Source organism: Natator depressus, chromosome 2 (assembly GCF_965152275.1).
Source record: "Natator depressus isolate rNatDep1 chromosome 2, rNatDep2.hap1, whole genome shotgun sequence".
In the NCBI taxonomy this organism is placed as follows: Eukaryota; Metazoa; Chordata; order Testudines; family Cheloniidae; genus Natator; species Natator depressus.
In genome coordinates this window covers 72,833,044-72,847,048 of record NC_134235.1, presented here as the reverse complement: position 1 = coordinate 72,847,048, position 14,005 = coordinate 72,833,044, and the positions used below count along the sequence as shown (strand labels likewise).

The window sequence follows — 14,005 nt, the reverse complement described above, 5'->3', positions numbered from 1 at the left end:
CTTTACTGCCAAAATATAGATCTGGGGAATTTACACTTCCTCTTTCCCTGACAAGCAGGATAAACATGATATGATATGATATATTTATCTTCCTATCAAAAAACTGTTATCGCTATAGCAGAGATTTTAAAAAATTAAATCTACAGTAGTGGAACTAAAAATGTGTCCTAACTCTGATGTGCTGTTGCTTGGACAAATGTTGTTCCACAACCTAGTGACATGGAGATGTCTACTCACTACTAGGGTATCTCCTTTTGGTCACATCTGGGAATTAGCTCTGCCAGCCAGATGCCCTCTTCTTGCAGTTCCTCAGCCTGTCATCTCACACTCTCACTCTGTAGCCCTTCTCTTGCACTCAGGAACTGAAGTGACTCGCCTTCGTGGGTTAGTCCTCCTGCCAAGTCAAAATAGGCCTCCCCTTCCAGGGTAATAAAGCTAGTCTAGTTGGCATCTCCATGGCGCCTATGCCACTTCCCAGTGGCTGGCAGGGGGAACCCAGGCCCCTCCTCTACCCTGGGTTCCAGCCCAGGGACTCCATAACAACCAGTCAAGGTCTGCACAATCCTCCCCCTTATGCTGTTTCCATGGGCTTCTTCCTACCTAGCTCTCGCAGGCTTTCTTTCCCGCACAACTCCTCTGGGGTTGACCCTTCTTCTAGGGCTAGAACCCCAGGGTTTATTCTCCCTCTTGGGTTTTCACCTGCCTTCCTCTGTGCTCCCAGAGAGTGACTGCAGACTCTGTCCCTGCAGCCTCTTTCTGTTGCAAACTTCCTGACTTTATAATCCAGCCTAGTCCTGCCCCACTGAGCCTCTTGTTCAGTTAAACCTGACTCTCGCCACAGGTACAGCCAGGTACCCTAATGGGCCCCTCAGGCCCACAACCTGTGTAGGCTCCACAACCCATCACCCCTCATCTCAGTGTATATTTAGTTTCAAGTTTCCAAGCAATTGATAAAAACTATAGGAGGAAAAAAATGACTTTTTTAAAGGTATGGAAATTACTGTCAGTGTCCTTTTAAGGGTCTTTGCCTCTTTAATCCATAAAATCAGTGACCACCAAAAGAGTGCAACCATAAAGCTGTCAATGAATCAGAAATTACTTTATTTGGTACAAATCAAGTTTTAATTTATAGCTAGGACTCTACCAAATTCACGGCCATGAAAAATGTGTCACAGACCATGAAATCTGGTCTCCCACCGTGAAATCTGGTCTTGTGTGCTTTTACCCTATCCTATGACTAGGTTATAGGTTACCCTTACTGCTGGTTGTCACTCTCTGGGATAAGCTTTGCTGGGCAGGAAACAGGAACGGCTAGCTTCTGTTTCATTGGTTGCACTGCTCTGTGATATACCAGTAGCTGACATAGATCCAGTATGTTTTTTAAAGATGCTGTCTTTCAGATAACCTACCGAATGGACAATAACCAATTTTATTAAATATTACTGTGTTAGGATTTAGTATTGGTAACCAGACACTGAACAAGATTGTTTTGAATAACATGTGTCTTAGTTAGGATTCAGTGTCACGGACCCAAATTATAATACAACAATACAGCAGTAATACAGTTGCTTTTACACAGTACCCAAATTTATCCATATTTTGATGTTAAAGATTTAAAACCACAGACACATGAACTTACTTTGCTTAATAATATACAGTTTAAGTGACAGTTAGACCTGGTCCAGCTAGGGGTTTTTAGCTGATTGCTTACTTAATTGTTTGTGTGGTAGACTGAGGTGTAGTTGACCAGTCTGTTTATAAAGCACTTAATTTTTCTTTTCTTTTTTTTTTTATGTTTGAGGGTTTGGGGTTTTTTTTTACTGTGTACTGATATCCTCTGGTGTCTTTGGCGTGTGATATTTTCTGGTATCTTAGGTTTGTAGGCTGCAACATTAAACAGCTTAAGTTAGTTAATATAATACAGTTTTTGCTTGTTTACATTTCTCTTGTTTTCAGTAACCAAAATTTAATACACAGATTAGCTTAGTTTCTTTACAATGTAATGGGAACCAAGTTTTTTATTGCACAAGCTATACTTGTGCAATTGTGTAAGCATTTATTTTCACTTGAGGTGCATTACTAATATTTTATACAAAATATAATATTTAACTCTTAAAATAGATGCTCAGTTTTTTGTGAGAAGGTGTATTGCTTTCCCCTGCTGAACACTTTGTTATAGCATAAGAGTTAGTAACAGAATTTTTACCCAAGTTTTTCAGAGTTAATTTGCTTGTGATACCAGTTCCACTTTTGTTAACTATTTAGGAGCACAAACTTTAACAACCATTACTTCCTTTTAACACAACCTAAAAGAAAAGTATATAAATGAAACCAAAATAAATTTTAAATGCAGGTTTATGCAAACATTTTGAGTATTAAACTTTCATGACACTTTGTTGTGTTTGTGAGCTAAAGATAGGAACCTGTTGAAATTGCTTAGCTTTTACATTTTGCAACATAACAAGACAAGCATAAATTGTTAAATTTTTAGCATTTTTGCTATAACATTTTTATAACTGTATATTTAATCCTTGATAAAGGCATAGAGAAGTTTATAAAACCCAAATACAAAATTGACATTTTGTTAATATTATGTTTGCCTTAATGTTGATTTTCCCCTTACATTTTTTCCTTTGAAATAAAAATCCTGTGATTAGTAAAAGAGTCCTTTGTGTTTGCAATTGCATTATTTGTTGCAGCAGAAATAGATGTACATATATTTATAACTAAGACCTTTTTCAACTTTGCAAAAAAAATTGGCATTAATAATATTATGATGGTTACACCAACCATAGTATTAAAACAGTGTGGTACCACGTATATTGGAAAAGTACAAAATTGACTTTTTTGTTGCAACAAAATAATAAAGCAGTTACGTGACACACACAACATACAACACAGGACAGACTTACAATTAAAAGCAAATGGTGACAGAATTCTATTAACTATCCAAGATAAGACATTAAGAGCTTAATTACTAAAACAATATCTTAAAGAAAACGAACAGGTAAGCAAAAGGGTTAAATATTTAAATAAGGAAGTTACCACCTTTTCGTTTAAAACTTTTTAATAAAAATTGATAAACATTTATATTAAGTTATTTGCCAAATTTGTTGTATTAATTTAGTAGTTTAAGGCATTTTACATTATTTTATATTAATTTATTTTAAAACCCTGCTTTATGGAAATAGGGAAAACCCATGTTTCAAATATTAGTCAGTGGTTAGGATTAGAAGCAGAGTCTGCATTTTTTTTTTTTTTTTTGGCTAGGCAACCGTATAGTCAAGAAAGTTAGGAGTATTTTCAGCTGTTGCATTCCTGAAGGGTTAAAATAATTAATTTACTGGATTTATTTCAAGTAAAGTTTTTACCCTGTTTTTCTCTTTTTGTTGTGTTCTGTTTTTAATTCCTTTATCTTTTGGAGGCTTGTGTAAAAAAACTATAACTTTTAAAACAAAGAGAGAAAGCAGAAATGAGGAGGGGTGAAGAGCAACTTCAGAAGGGAGGAACACCTGAACCAAGAGAGATTAAGTCTATATGAATGAGCAGTACTGTAACTAATTACAAAAAAAATTATATATAAAGGCCTCATTTGTAATGTCACTACTCCAAATTTCTGTTTTACTTCTTACACACACAGCACTGTGAAACATACTGTAATAATGCCTATCCCAGTATTTCAAAATACTCAACCTACTAATAATAATAATACAGGTGGTAATTGTAACTTCCCTAATAAGAGTGTGTTGCTCTCTGCGGTACCAGAGTAAAAGGGACAGACTACAACACCAGATTGGAAAAAGATTGTTATGCTTGAATAGGAGGTACTATCATATGTACACATATATATATTTATATACACACCCTGCTAATACAAATACCATATCCATATTATCCCTCTGTTAATTATTTGGGCGTGCCCCCAAAGCTCAATCATAACACTATATTCCTCAATCAAAGTTCTGGGCCTACCGTTCCCGGGCCTACCGTTCCCAGGCCTACCATAAAGGAACTAAAAACAATTGGAAAAATTAAATCTATCCATCAGTCATATGAGGGAATGTGCAGACCAAGGGACAGATGGGGCATAAAAGTGTGAATGGTAGTGTAAGGTGGCTGTATAATAGTGTTTAGTCCACTGGGTCATATTCAGTCCATACATTGTGTTTTTCCGGGACAATGGGTAAACATCCTCCCCATAAAAAGACAAAAAGTCAGGAAATGTAGTAGAAAAAGAGCACCTGAAGCATGGGCCTGATGCAAAGTCTGAGGCGTGAACCAAAGTCGGCAAAAGTTATGCTATGAACAACAGTCAGGCCCTGTCAAAAGCAGATGCTTGCCAGCAAGTCAGTGTCCAGTACACAAACTTGGCACCAGTATTGCTAGCATTGCTAAAACACACTGAACACGTTCCAGTTGGCCAGCACAAGAACACCCCAACCTAGTACACGATAAAATGGTTTGACAAAAGTGCTGAATAGTGATATTTTGTCTAAAACAGGAGTAAAAGTACAAAGCCACGTAGTGAATAGGAATGTTTTGTCTGACTCAGGAGGAAAGAACAAGGGGAGGTAACAAACATGTCATGAAACGTGTAAGGTGACACGTAAGTTGTTTATCCCAGATTGTTTGTCTCAGTCTATAAATGTTGGGATCCCTCACTTTAACCCTACATCTGGCCAAGGGGCAGTGGAAAGTCCTACCACTGACTGAGCTGGTTCATTGTCACAGGCACACGTGTTGGTGTACCTGTAACCATTGAGGCGGGACATTAGCACCATGCTTCATTAGCAGTAAACTTGGCCGGTGCCTTCACTACTAAACCAAGTCTTGTGGTCTTATTGGGCAGTTCAGTTGGAGCCTGATGTATGAACTGTCTGGCTAGAGCCATTGTGGCATGCAGAAAGAACACACACAGCCGAACATATGATGACACTATACACTGGGTGCCGGAGAGTGGCGGCTGCTGACTGAGGGCCCAGCTCTGCAGGCAGCAGCACAGAAGTAAGGGTGGCAATACCATACCATGCCATTCTTTCTTCTGCGCTGCTGCTGGCAGCGGCTCTGCCTTCAGAGCTGGGCTCCGGGCCAGCAGCTGCCGCTCTCCAGCTGCCCAGCTCTGAAGGGAGCACCACTGCCAGCAGCAGCGCAGAAGTAAGGGTAGCAGTACCCTTACAACACCTATACCCCTCCCCACAATAACCTTGAGACCCGCCCCCCACAACTCCTTTTTGGGTCAGACCCCTATAATTACAGTACCATGACATTTCAGATTTAAATAGCTGAAATCATGAAATTCATGATTTTTAAAATCCTATGCCCGTGAAATTGACCAAAATGGACCATGAATTTGTTGGGGCCTTATTTATAGCTCCATTCCAAAGAGAATTCCATTGTGGAAGAGCTGTGCTTGCCTCTGCATCTGTTTGCTTGTTCAGAGCATCACTGTGTGTGCAGCCAACGTAGTCCCTCTCCAGGAGCAGAGAGAACACTTTACGCTACTTGATTATTTATGAAATGGGAAATTGGATGATCTTTCATTCACTAGTTTTCTTTCTGCCCGTCTCCTCCTCTTTCCAGCTCTGCTGCTGCTAATAGTGACATTAGTTGATGGCAATGGTCAGCAAAGCCATGACCGGCATCCACAGTAGAGCCCTAAAAGGCAAATCCATTATTCTGTGAGCTGGTGCTTAACAGCACAGAGTTCCTGTTTATTTGGGAAGAGATCACTCATTCTCAGATGAGGGGAAGAGCAGGTGTATGGTAAACAGATGTTAACCATCCTATTGACATGTTTATTGATATGGACTAATTTTGGTACTGATGCAGCTCCTTGTTTACTATTGGTGACTTTCAGATTAAATTTGTAAAGTACTGAACATTTACACTTTAAAATAGCAAAAAACTGTGGGGATTACTGTATTTCTAGGGGACCCGGTAATGTCTAAAAGGTCTTCTCGTTCAATGAGATGAAAAACTGAGTTTCTGGCTATTTCTGTTCATTAAATATCCCGTGACACTTTTCACAAATGTTAGTTGGGATGGTTACATGCTGCCTGTATATATTTCCTCTGCAGTTACAACAGGGTACAGCTTCCTTCATTGCTTCCACTCCTAAAACTTCTGTGTAGTGAGGCTGTGCACTATTGAACAGCTGTCATTTCACTAATGGGTAAAAATGATCGTTTGTACAATCAGTTAATATAGTCTGAGAAGCACTTTGGGATCCAAATGAATGCAATAACCTATACAAACAAATATCACTGTTTTTTTATCTACAAATATTCCAGACAGGACTCAACATTTATATATGATCAGCTTCTTCATGGGAAGGCATTAATTCTTAATTTCTGTCAGTAAGACTTACTGTCAGTAAGTCTGTCGCATACTATGAGAAGTATATTAAAAGGTAAAGAATTTGTCTTAACAGTGGACACATCTCAGAGAGGAATCTGTGTACAGGTCTTAAACATTAGAGTAAGATTTGAGTTTAAAAAAATTCAAAAATGCTCGTGTCCCATTCTCCAAAACCAAAAAGACTTAGGTCATTTAGGAGTCTCAGCCTCACTGAGAAACAATAGGACTTAAACCTCTAAGTGTCTAAGTCACTTTTAAAAATGGAATGTATACACTGTTGAAAATGTTAATCACTGTCTTTATTTGTCTTTTCATTTTTTTTAACTTTGGTAAATACTGGAGTGGTGTCTGTCACTCTGTGGATGTGAATGGCTTTTTGTTTGACACATGTGCGTTAGATAGGACCAATGCCATATAGTAATATGGACAGGTTGGGAAACGGATGTATTCAGGAAGAATCTTTGGTATTTTGGGGGACTAGCTTTAGGTCAGAACCCTTAAAGTAAGTGATTACTTAATAAATAGCATCAACTCCTTCCCTGAAGAGAACTGCTGGTTACAGGTGGCAGACATTATAACCACTAACACCTTCATCTTCTGTTTTTATAACCTTTGGCAGTGTCACTTTCTTCTCAGTTTATGGCTTGAGGTTTAAGAACTTCATTTCTTCATTCCCAAGTGCTTTTATAAAAACATCTTCAAGTCACCCTGATTTCTGTGGTTACTGATTTTTTGTGTGTGTTTGTGTTTGTTTGAGCAGAAAAAAGTCACATTAAATGCTTTCTTGGATACTCTCATGTCTGACCCCCCGCCACAGTGTCTGGTCTGGTTACCACTCCTGCATCGATTGGCAAATGTTGAAAATGGTAAGTGATGGCTGCTCACCAAGTTTAGTTAAAGAATAGCAGTTGCAATGGGGACATCTAGGCTATATACGATAAGCTTCTCAGTTTATGGATGACATTATAAGAGCTACTGTACTGAGGTTATTGATTCCAGGTGCCATCCTATAGCTGCTAAACAAATAGGATGGCTTAGTGTCACTCATTCCACTTGTAGCCTTGTTTAATTTTTTGCTGTGCTCTGGAGTTTGTCCTAATTTTTTCCTCGCTTTCTATGCCCTGGATAGCCAGAGAGCTTCAGTAGGTGGCCCACTCGTGCCACACATACATTTGGTAAAATCAAAGACCGTGACATTTATTAGCTATGACATAACAGCACTAAAGGAGGAACAGCAAGGCAGCTCCTTCCCACACAATCTACCTGGCAGGCTAAGTCCAGTGCAGGTTGTAAACTAATGGCCACAATGTCCAACTAGTCCTTAAGAGGGGGCTACTCATAAACACCTCCCTGCAAAACAATCTATCCAGGAGACAGGAGCAAGAAACCTCAGATCCAACCTTATCTCCTTTTTTTATGTGAAGGATGCGGATTTAATTGAGCAGGTACCTCTGAACCAGACACTGAATCACTCCCCTGGCTCTGAAATGCATAGATTCAGAGATTTTAAGGTCAGTGTGGACCATTTTGATCATCTCATCGGACTTCCTATATAACCTAGACCATAGAATGCCACCCAGTAATTTCTGTATCAAACACACAACTTCTGTTTGGGCATCTTGGGAGAGGTAGTCAGGTAACCACTCTGCTCACAAATATGCACATCCATTGGTCTAACCCCACAGATATAGATTCCATAGCAGAATGCAGACCCTGTCTCAGTACTGAAACTGCAGTCACAACCACAGAAGGACCCCAGTACTTTGGGTACATGCCATCTTCTCTCCACCCCTCCAAGCCCTATATATTTTCCCAAATAGTTCTGGCAGATTCCCACACAGTTCTCTTACACAAAACCATCTGCTTCTACTGTGCACAATGACCTGTATTTGACCTTAAACAGGAAAAGGATACCTAATAGTAAGGACACTTTCAGTGTCTGTCGGAGCAGAGTACACCTGCTCCTAACATGGTATTTCCTCCACATGGTTCTTAAGGGGAGTTTGGCATCTAATCCTTTGCAAATGTCATTGACAATATATCCTTTCATGTTTGGGGATCTAGATGGAATGGAAGATATAAAACCTGAGGAAACATGTTAAGCCTTTATATTTAAACATTCAATTAACAATATGAATAAATCTTCAAAAAACAAACAATTTTGCTTCCCCATATTTCCCGTGGTAGGCGGGGGGGAAATCTTCTCTCTTTTGAGACTCTCTGTCTAATGGCTCAGCTGCTAGCTCAAGGAGCAGACATGTTTGAAAATAAACTTGAGAGCCTCACTTCCTTAGTCAGGAGGGACAAGGGTTGTGCAGAGGATTTTCTCTTACTACCAGAGGTCACTGGGAAAATGTTGCCAGCTCATTTCCTCTTGTGCTCCCTCCCAGCTGTCCACAGAGCATAACGAGCTTCAAAGGGGGATGCATATATGTATTCAGTTGCAGGTAAATATAGTGTACATGCTGCAGTGTGCAGAGACGGGCAGAGGCAATGGGAGTGCCAAGTGGGGGGAAAAAAACACAGCTCTTAGCAGCATGAATAGTAAAAGATGCCATAGATCAGCCTAATATTCTAGGGCAGTGCTTCCAGGTGACACAAATACTCTTTATTATATATTTTTGGTTGGAATGGTGGAGAAAATGGAGCCCATTCTTAGGGCCAGATTTTCAAATGTGGGTACCAAACATTGAGTGCTTAAATCCATATCCATCTATCTAATTGTGGTTAGTTAACTACATCAGCCGTAGGTGATTAAAATAGGTATCCAGATGCCTTTATATAGATTTAGGCACCGTGTTTGAAAATCTGACCCCGACCCTTAGGCTCACCAACCCAACTGCTAATGATAACAATAAAAACCTATTAGAGCAAGGTAGATTTCCTCCTAATTTCCTCTGTAATAAGCTCAGTTTGCTTTGTAATTTAAACATGTTTCTGAGGCTGTAGGAAGGAACTGTGCATGTTGCTTCAGAAGTGATAAAGGATTTGGAGTTGGGAATGAAGCAAGTGCAGTTTGTACCCTGGAAGAGACCCACAAAAGACTTGTGAAGTTTTCACATATATATTTTCCTCAGCCTAAGACCATGAATGGCATTTGATGTTGAAAATTACTTCTAACAATGGAAGGATTCAGTCACCATTTGGGACTTCATTCTTAATCTTGTTCTTATTGTTTCTTTTGTTTGTTTTGTTAAATTTCTCTCCCCCACAGTCTTCCACCCTGTTGAGTGTTCCTACTGCCACAGTGAGAGCATGATGGGATTTCGCTATCGGTGCCAGCAGTGTCACAATTACCAGCTCTGTCAGGACTGCTTCTGGAGGGGACATGCTAGTGGTTCCCATAGCAACCAACACCAAATGAAAGAATACACATCCTGGGTAAGGGAAGGTTCATGCATTTGAACTCCAGCAGTTAGAGAGAGAATCCCAAGGATGGAGTAGGAATTGGCCAGGTCAGTCATTTTATATAGCAAAATATAAAACTTTGGTGGCCAATTTAGATAAGTATGGAGAATCCACAGTTGTGCTCCTTGTTCACCATTAAGCTCTGAGACAAGAATTTCTTTTCTGAGCGTGGATTTGAGCAGTCTGACAGTTTAATACTGTGCTGGATGTCAGGACAACTGCAGGAGGGTGTTGGAATATAATGCTATTTTCACAGTAAGTTTTTCCATTTTTGAAGGACCCATAGTTTACTATTTGTTAGGCTTTCTCTCTGTTTCTCTGATTCATATGCTAATGATTACATGTAAATGAAATTATTCGGACTACTGAAGTATCATTCAGCTGTCCATGAAATCTTTTCTTTTTTTAGGAAGTAATTTAAGTTTGTGTGTGTTCAATATATATGTATTATGTTCCCATTATAATAGCATTTGAGTACATTAACATAATTACATCCATAATAAATCATACAGCCTATATTAAGTAACAAAAATAACCACCCACCTTTTACATCATGTTAAAAAAAAAAAATCCACCGCTTATACCCAGCTGGCACAAATGCTTCACCAAATAGTTCAACTTCTCCCTGAAATCTGGGCTCTAGCAGAGCCAAAGGAGAAGCAAATTTCCAGCAGAGGTCCCAACACTAAGAACATGCCATCTTCAGAATTCAAATCCAGGGACTGTCAACAGAGGCACTTCAGCTGATCTCAGAGGTGTCAGTGGTGCATTGTACATGGAGAGGAGTGGTCTTTTAGTCAGGAAGGATGCAGACCACAGTGTGTGTGTGGACACGTGTTTGAACCTAAGTTTTCAGAACCATGTTTAAAACAATTAAAACTCTGCTTCTGTGAAAGTAGCTGCCTGCCTGATGATGATGTTGCACCGAACAAGCAAGGGTTAACTATAAAAGAAATACACTGTTTGATGATCAGTATGCCAGGCACATGACTCTACTCTGCCTCACAATAGATCTAGGTGCACAAATGCCCTCTGGGCTCTCACTTTGTGGACGTGGATGACTTGAGTTTAGACTCTGGATAGAAAAGTATGTGCCACCTGGATCTTTTTCTCATCCCTTAACAGACAGTGTATTTGTGGAATGATGTATCTTGCTGTAGGAAGTGTGCTGCAATGGTAGGGAAGGAATCTGGTCATTTCACTTGAAAACTGTTTCAAAACCTTGCCAGACTCAATAAAAAGCAACATATGAGTACATGTCTAGTTGCCCCTACTACCCAAATGTTTACTTTCTGACTGGAATATTTCAATTCAAATCTGAAATTGCCTTACTGCTGTGTACATGGGTGTTTCTTTCTTTCAAAGCAGATTTGATAACAATGGCCTTAACACTTCCTGTGTATGAATGTTCTATATATTGGGCCTAATCTTAAAAGTTAGGTACATGCACACACCCGGGGTGTGCCTAACTCATGCAAATATCTCGGGTGCGTGTGTAAACTGGGGATGTCCAATAGAACTCAATTATGGTAAATTCAGAGTGAAACTCCATTTATAATAAAGTAGAGTGAGAGTCCTAAATTGTTCAAATTCATTGTTGTGTATAATTTATAATTCCAATAATAAAAATAATTAATATCCTTCCTTGTGAGGATTACCCCCATTTTACAGATGGAAAAACTGAGTCCCAGAGCGATTAACTGGCTTGTCCAAGGTCATGCAGGAAATCTGTTGCAGAACCTCGAGCAGAACCCAGCACTCACAGCCCTATGCTACAGTCACACAGCCATCCTTTCTTCACTTAAAATGAAGCTGTTATCTGGGGATTACTTCACTATAAAAGAGTTTCACAGTCTATAATATGTCATTATGTTTATAAAAGCTGAAGATGTAGCTGTCCTAGTGCTTTAAAACTAGCATTACATTGTGTTGCATTGTGAAGACTTGTGGGATCCCAGGATTCAAATGCGTGGTGTTTACACAGTGAGAGCAGAGATGTTAAGCTTTCATTGCTTCCCAAAAAACTGGTCAGTCTCTTTTAGCTTTCTGTCTCCAAGTCCATGAAACTCCATCAGTATTGTGTATGAAATTTCATTTGCCCTTATTATAGCAGAGGCAACAGCTTCTAAGGCAGACAAGAGAGAAGCTGTAGATTAAAACATCTAAAGAATGAAGAAAGCTAGTGAAACAGCTAGTGAGGAGGAGAGGGAAGAAATATAGTGCACTGGCTTGTATGCATGCCACTACCTTCGAAGAAACAGCGTCTCCCAGGGCCTGATCCAGAGCCCACTGAAGACGATGGAAATCTTTCCATTGACCTAAACGGACTTTGGCTCATTAGACCCTTAAAGAAAGGAGTGGAGGGAGGAAAAAGTTAATATTTGATTGTAAGTGGTAAGGTTTTGTTTTGCACTTCCTGTAGTTTCAATGTAGCAACCATTTGCATCTTACTTGTCCACATTACTTTTACCTTCCTTGTTCCTCCCAGAAATCACCTGCTAAGAAGCTAACTAATGCACTTAGCAAGTCTTTAAGCTGTGCTTCCAGTCGTGAACCTTTGCACCCAATGTTCCCTGACCAGCCTGAAAAACCTCTAAACCTGGCTCATATTGTGTAAGTATCTGTGTGCTGTAGAGAAAGTAACCTTTGTTCCAGTTGACATGTACAGACTGTGTATCTCCAATGGCTCTGGAGGCAATGCATGATGGCTGTTTCATGTCTCATGCAATGAATCAACTGCTTTGTATAAAATCACAAGAAGGGGCTTTCTGTTAGCATGAATTTACCTTGGTGGTCCAGGCCACATTTAAACTATTGAAAAAACATATGGATGATGATCATACGTACAGGTGACACAGATATGGGACACAGTCATAAGTGGGAAGAGAAGAGAGTGAAAGTATTTAAATTTTGTGTAGTTTTTGTGGTTTAGTACATTTAGATATATTCACGATTCAGCTCTCTGGATTTATTCTCATGAGTCTCCAAACTTCAACACAACACTGTATTGTCTTGAACTAAGGTGCCATACAAGAGGTGAAATCCTGGCCCTCTTGAAGTCAATGGCAAAGTTCTCAATGACTTAATGGAACCAGAATTTCACCCAGTCTTAAAACAATGCAGCTGAATTTTCATTTTATTCTAATCTTGGATTACAGTTTATTGATCCTTTTTAATTTACTCAATACTGTAGTTTGTCTCTAAGTTTTCCCTTTCACTCTTTTTTTTTTAATTTAAAGTTTATCAACTGGTTATGCTTTCCTCCCTACGGGTCAAAGCAGAAAGAAGGCTAGATTTGCATACAATGGGGAAATTGCCACTTCAGATGATATGCATTCGTTGAAGGGCCTCCATCTGCGCTGGTAGTAGATCAAATATTTGTCATTGTCATTTGTCAAATATCTGGCTAGGTGACATTGACTTCTCTGGTGACCTGTGCTTTCCTGGTCTCATTTGACCTAAAAGTGACACGCTTTCCCAGGAATTCACAGCAAAACTAAAGTAACAATTGGAAAAAGGTTCCAAAGCAATTAGATGTGCTGAAACGATTTTAAAGACATTTCATTTTAAAATACTTCTCATGAAAAGTGCTGCAAGCATTCTTATTTAAAAAAAAAAGTCAGTCTTTTAACCACCTCCATCATGCTGCTGACTGAAGCAGTGTAGGCAAAAACTATAAAGGCTGTGGGAACCCTCTCTTAACCTGCTTCGACATTTTAAAACTAAATCATGCTGATGATGGTCTTTGGGTGATCATAATGGGAGTTTTCCAAGGCAGCACGACTGTCCCTCTTTTTTTTAAAATGTGAGGTATCTCAGACAGATGTTTAATTTTAATACAACTGATTATCTCTTAAAATAAATGTACTGCTTTGATCGTAAGGATAAAATAGTGGCAGATTGTACCAAGAAACAGAATTAGATGGATTTGCTCAGATACCATGGTGATCAGCATGGTATAAAAGCCGAGAGACATGGATGGATAGATAATAACTTCACATGCAGAAATTGGGCATACATCAGAGAGATAGAAAGAGAGATCATGGAAGTAAAATTACAGCCTCTTCCTCATGCTATCTAGAGTTTTTGATTGTGGGACATTAATACTGGTTCCAGTAGGAGAATCTACCTGTATTCTGACATGAGAGACAAGGTAGATGAAGTAGTATCTTTTGTTGGATCATCTTCCAACAACTTGGTCTAATAAAAGATATATGACCTTGCCTATCTTGTCTCTCTT

The 14,005-nt window shown here is 39.3% G+C and overlaps 1 protein-coding gene across 5 annotated transcripts in view; it reads left to right on the top strand.

The window, feature by feature from the left end:
• DTNA (dystrobrevin alpha) overlaps positions 1-14,005 on the top strand; it is a 297,368-nt gene that overhangs the window by 208,965 nt on the left and 74,398 nt on the right. For all 5 annotated transcript variants that reach the window (XM_074944419.1, XM_074944416.1, XM_074944418.1 and 2 more), the window contains 3 exons: positions 7,118-7,223; positions 9,572-9,738; positions 12,254-12,378. In XM_074944419.1, the coding sequence (XP_074800520.1) occupies positions 7,118-7,223; positions 9,572-9,738; positions 12,254-12,378 (398 nt within the window). The remainder of the gene's footprint in view (positions 1-7,117; positions 7,224-9,571; positions 9,739-12,253; positions 12,379-14,005) is intronic.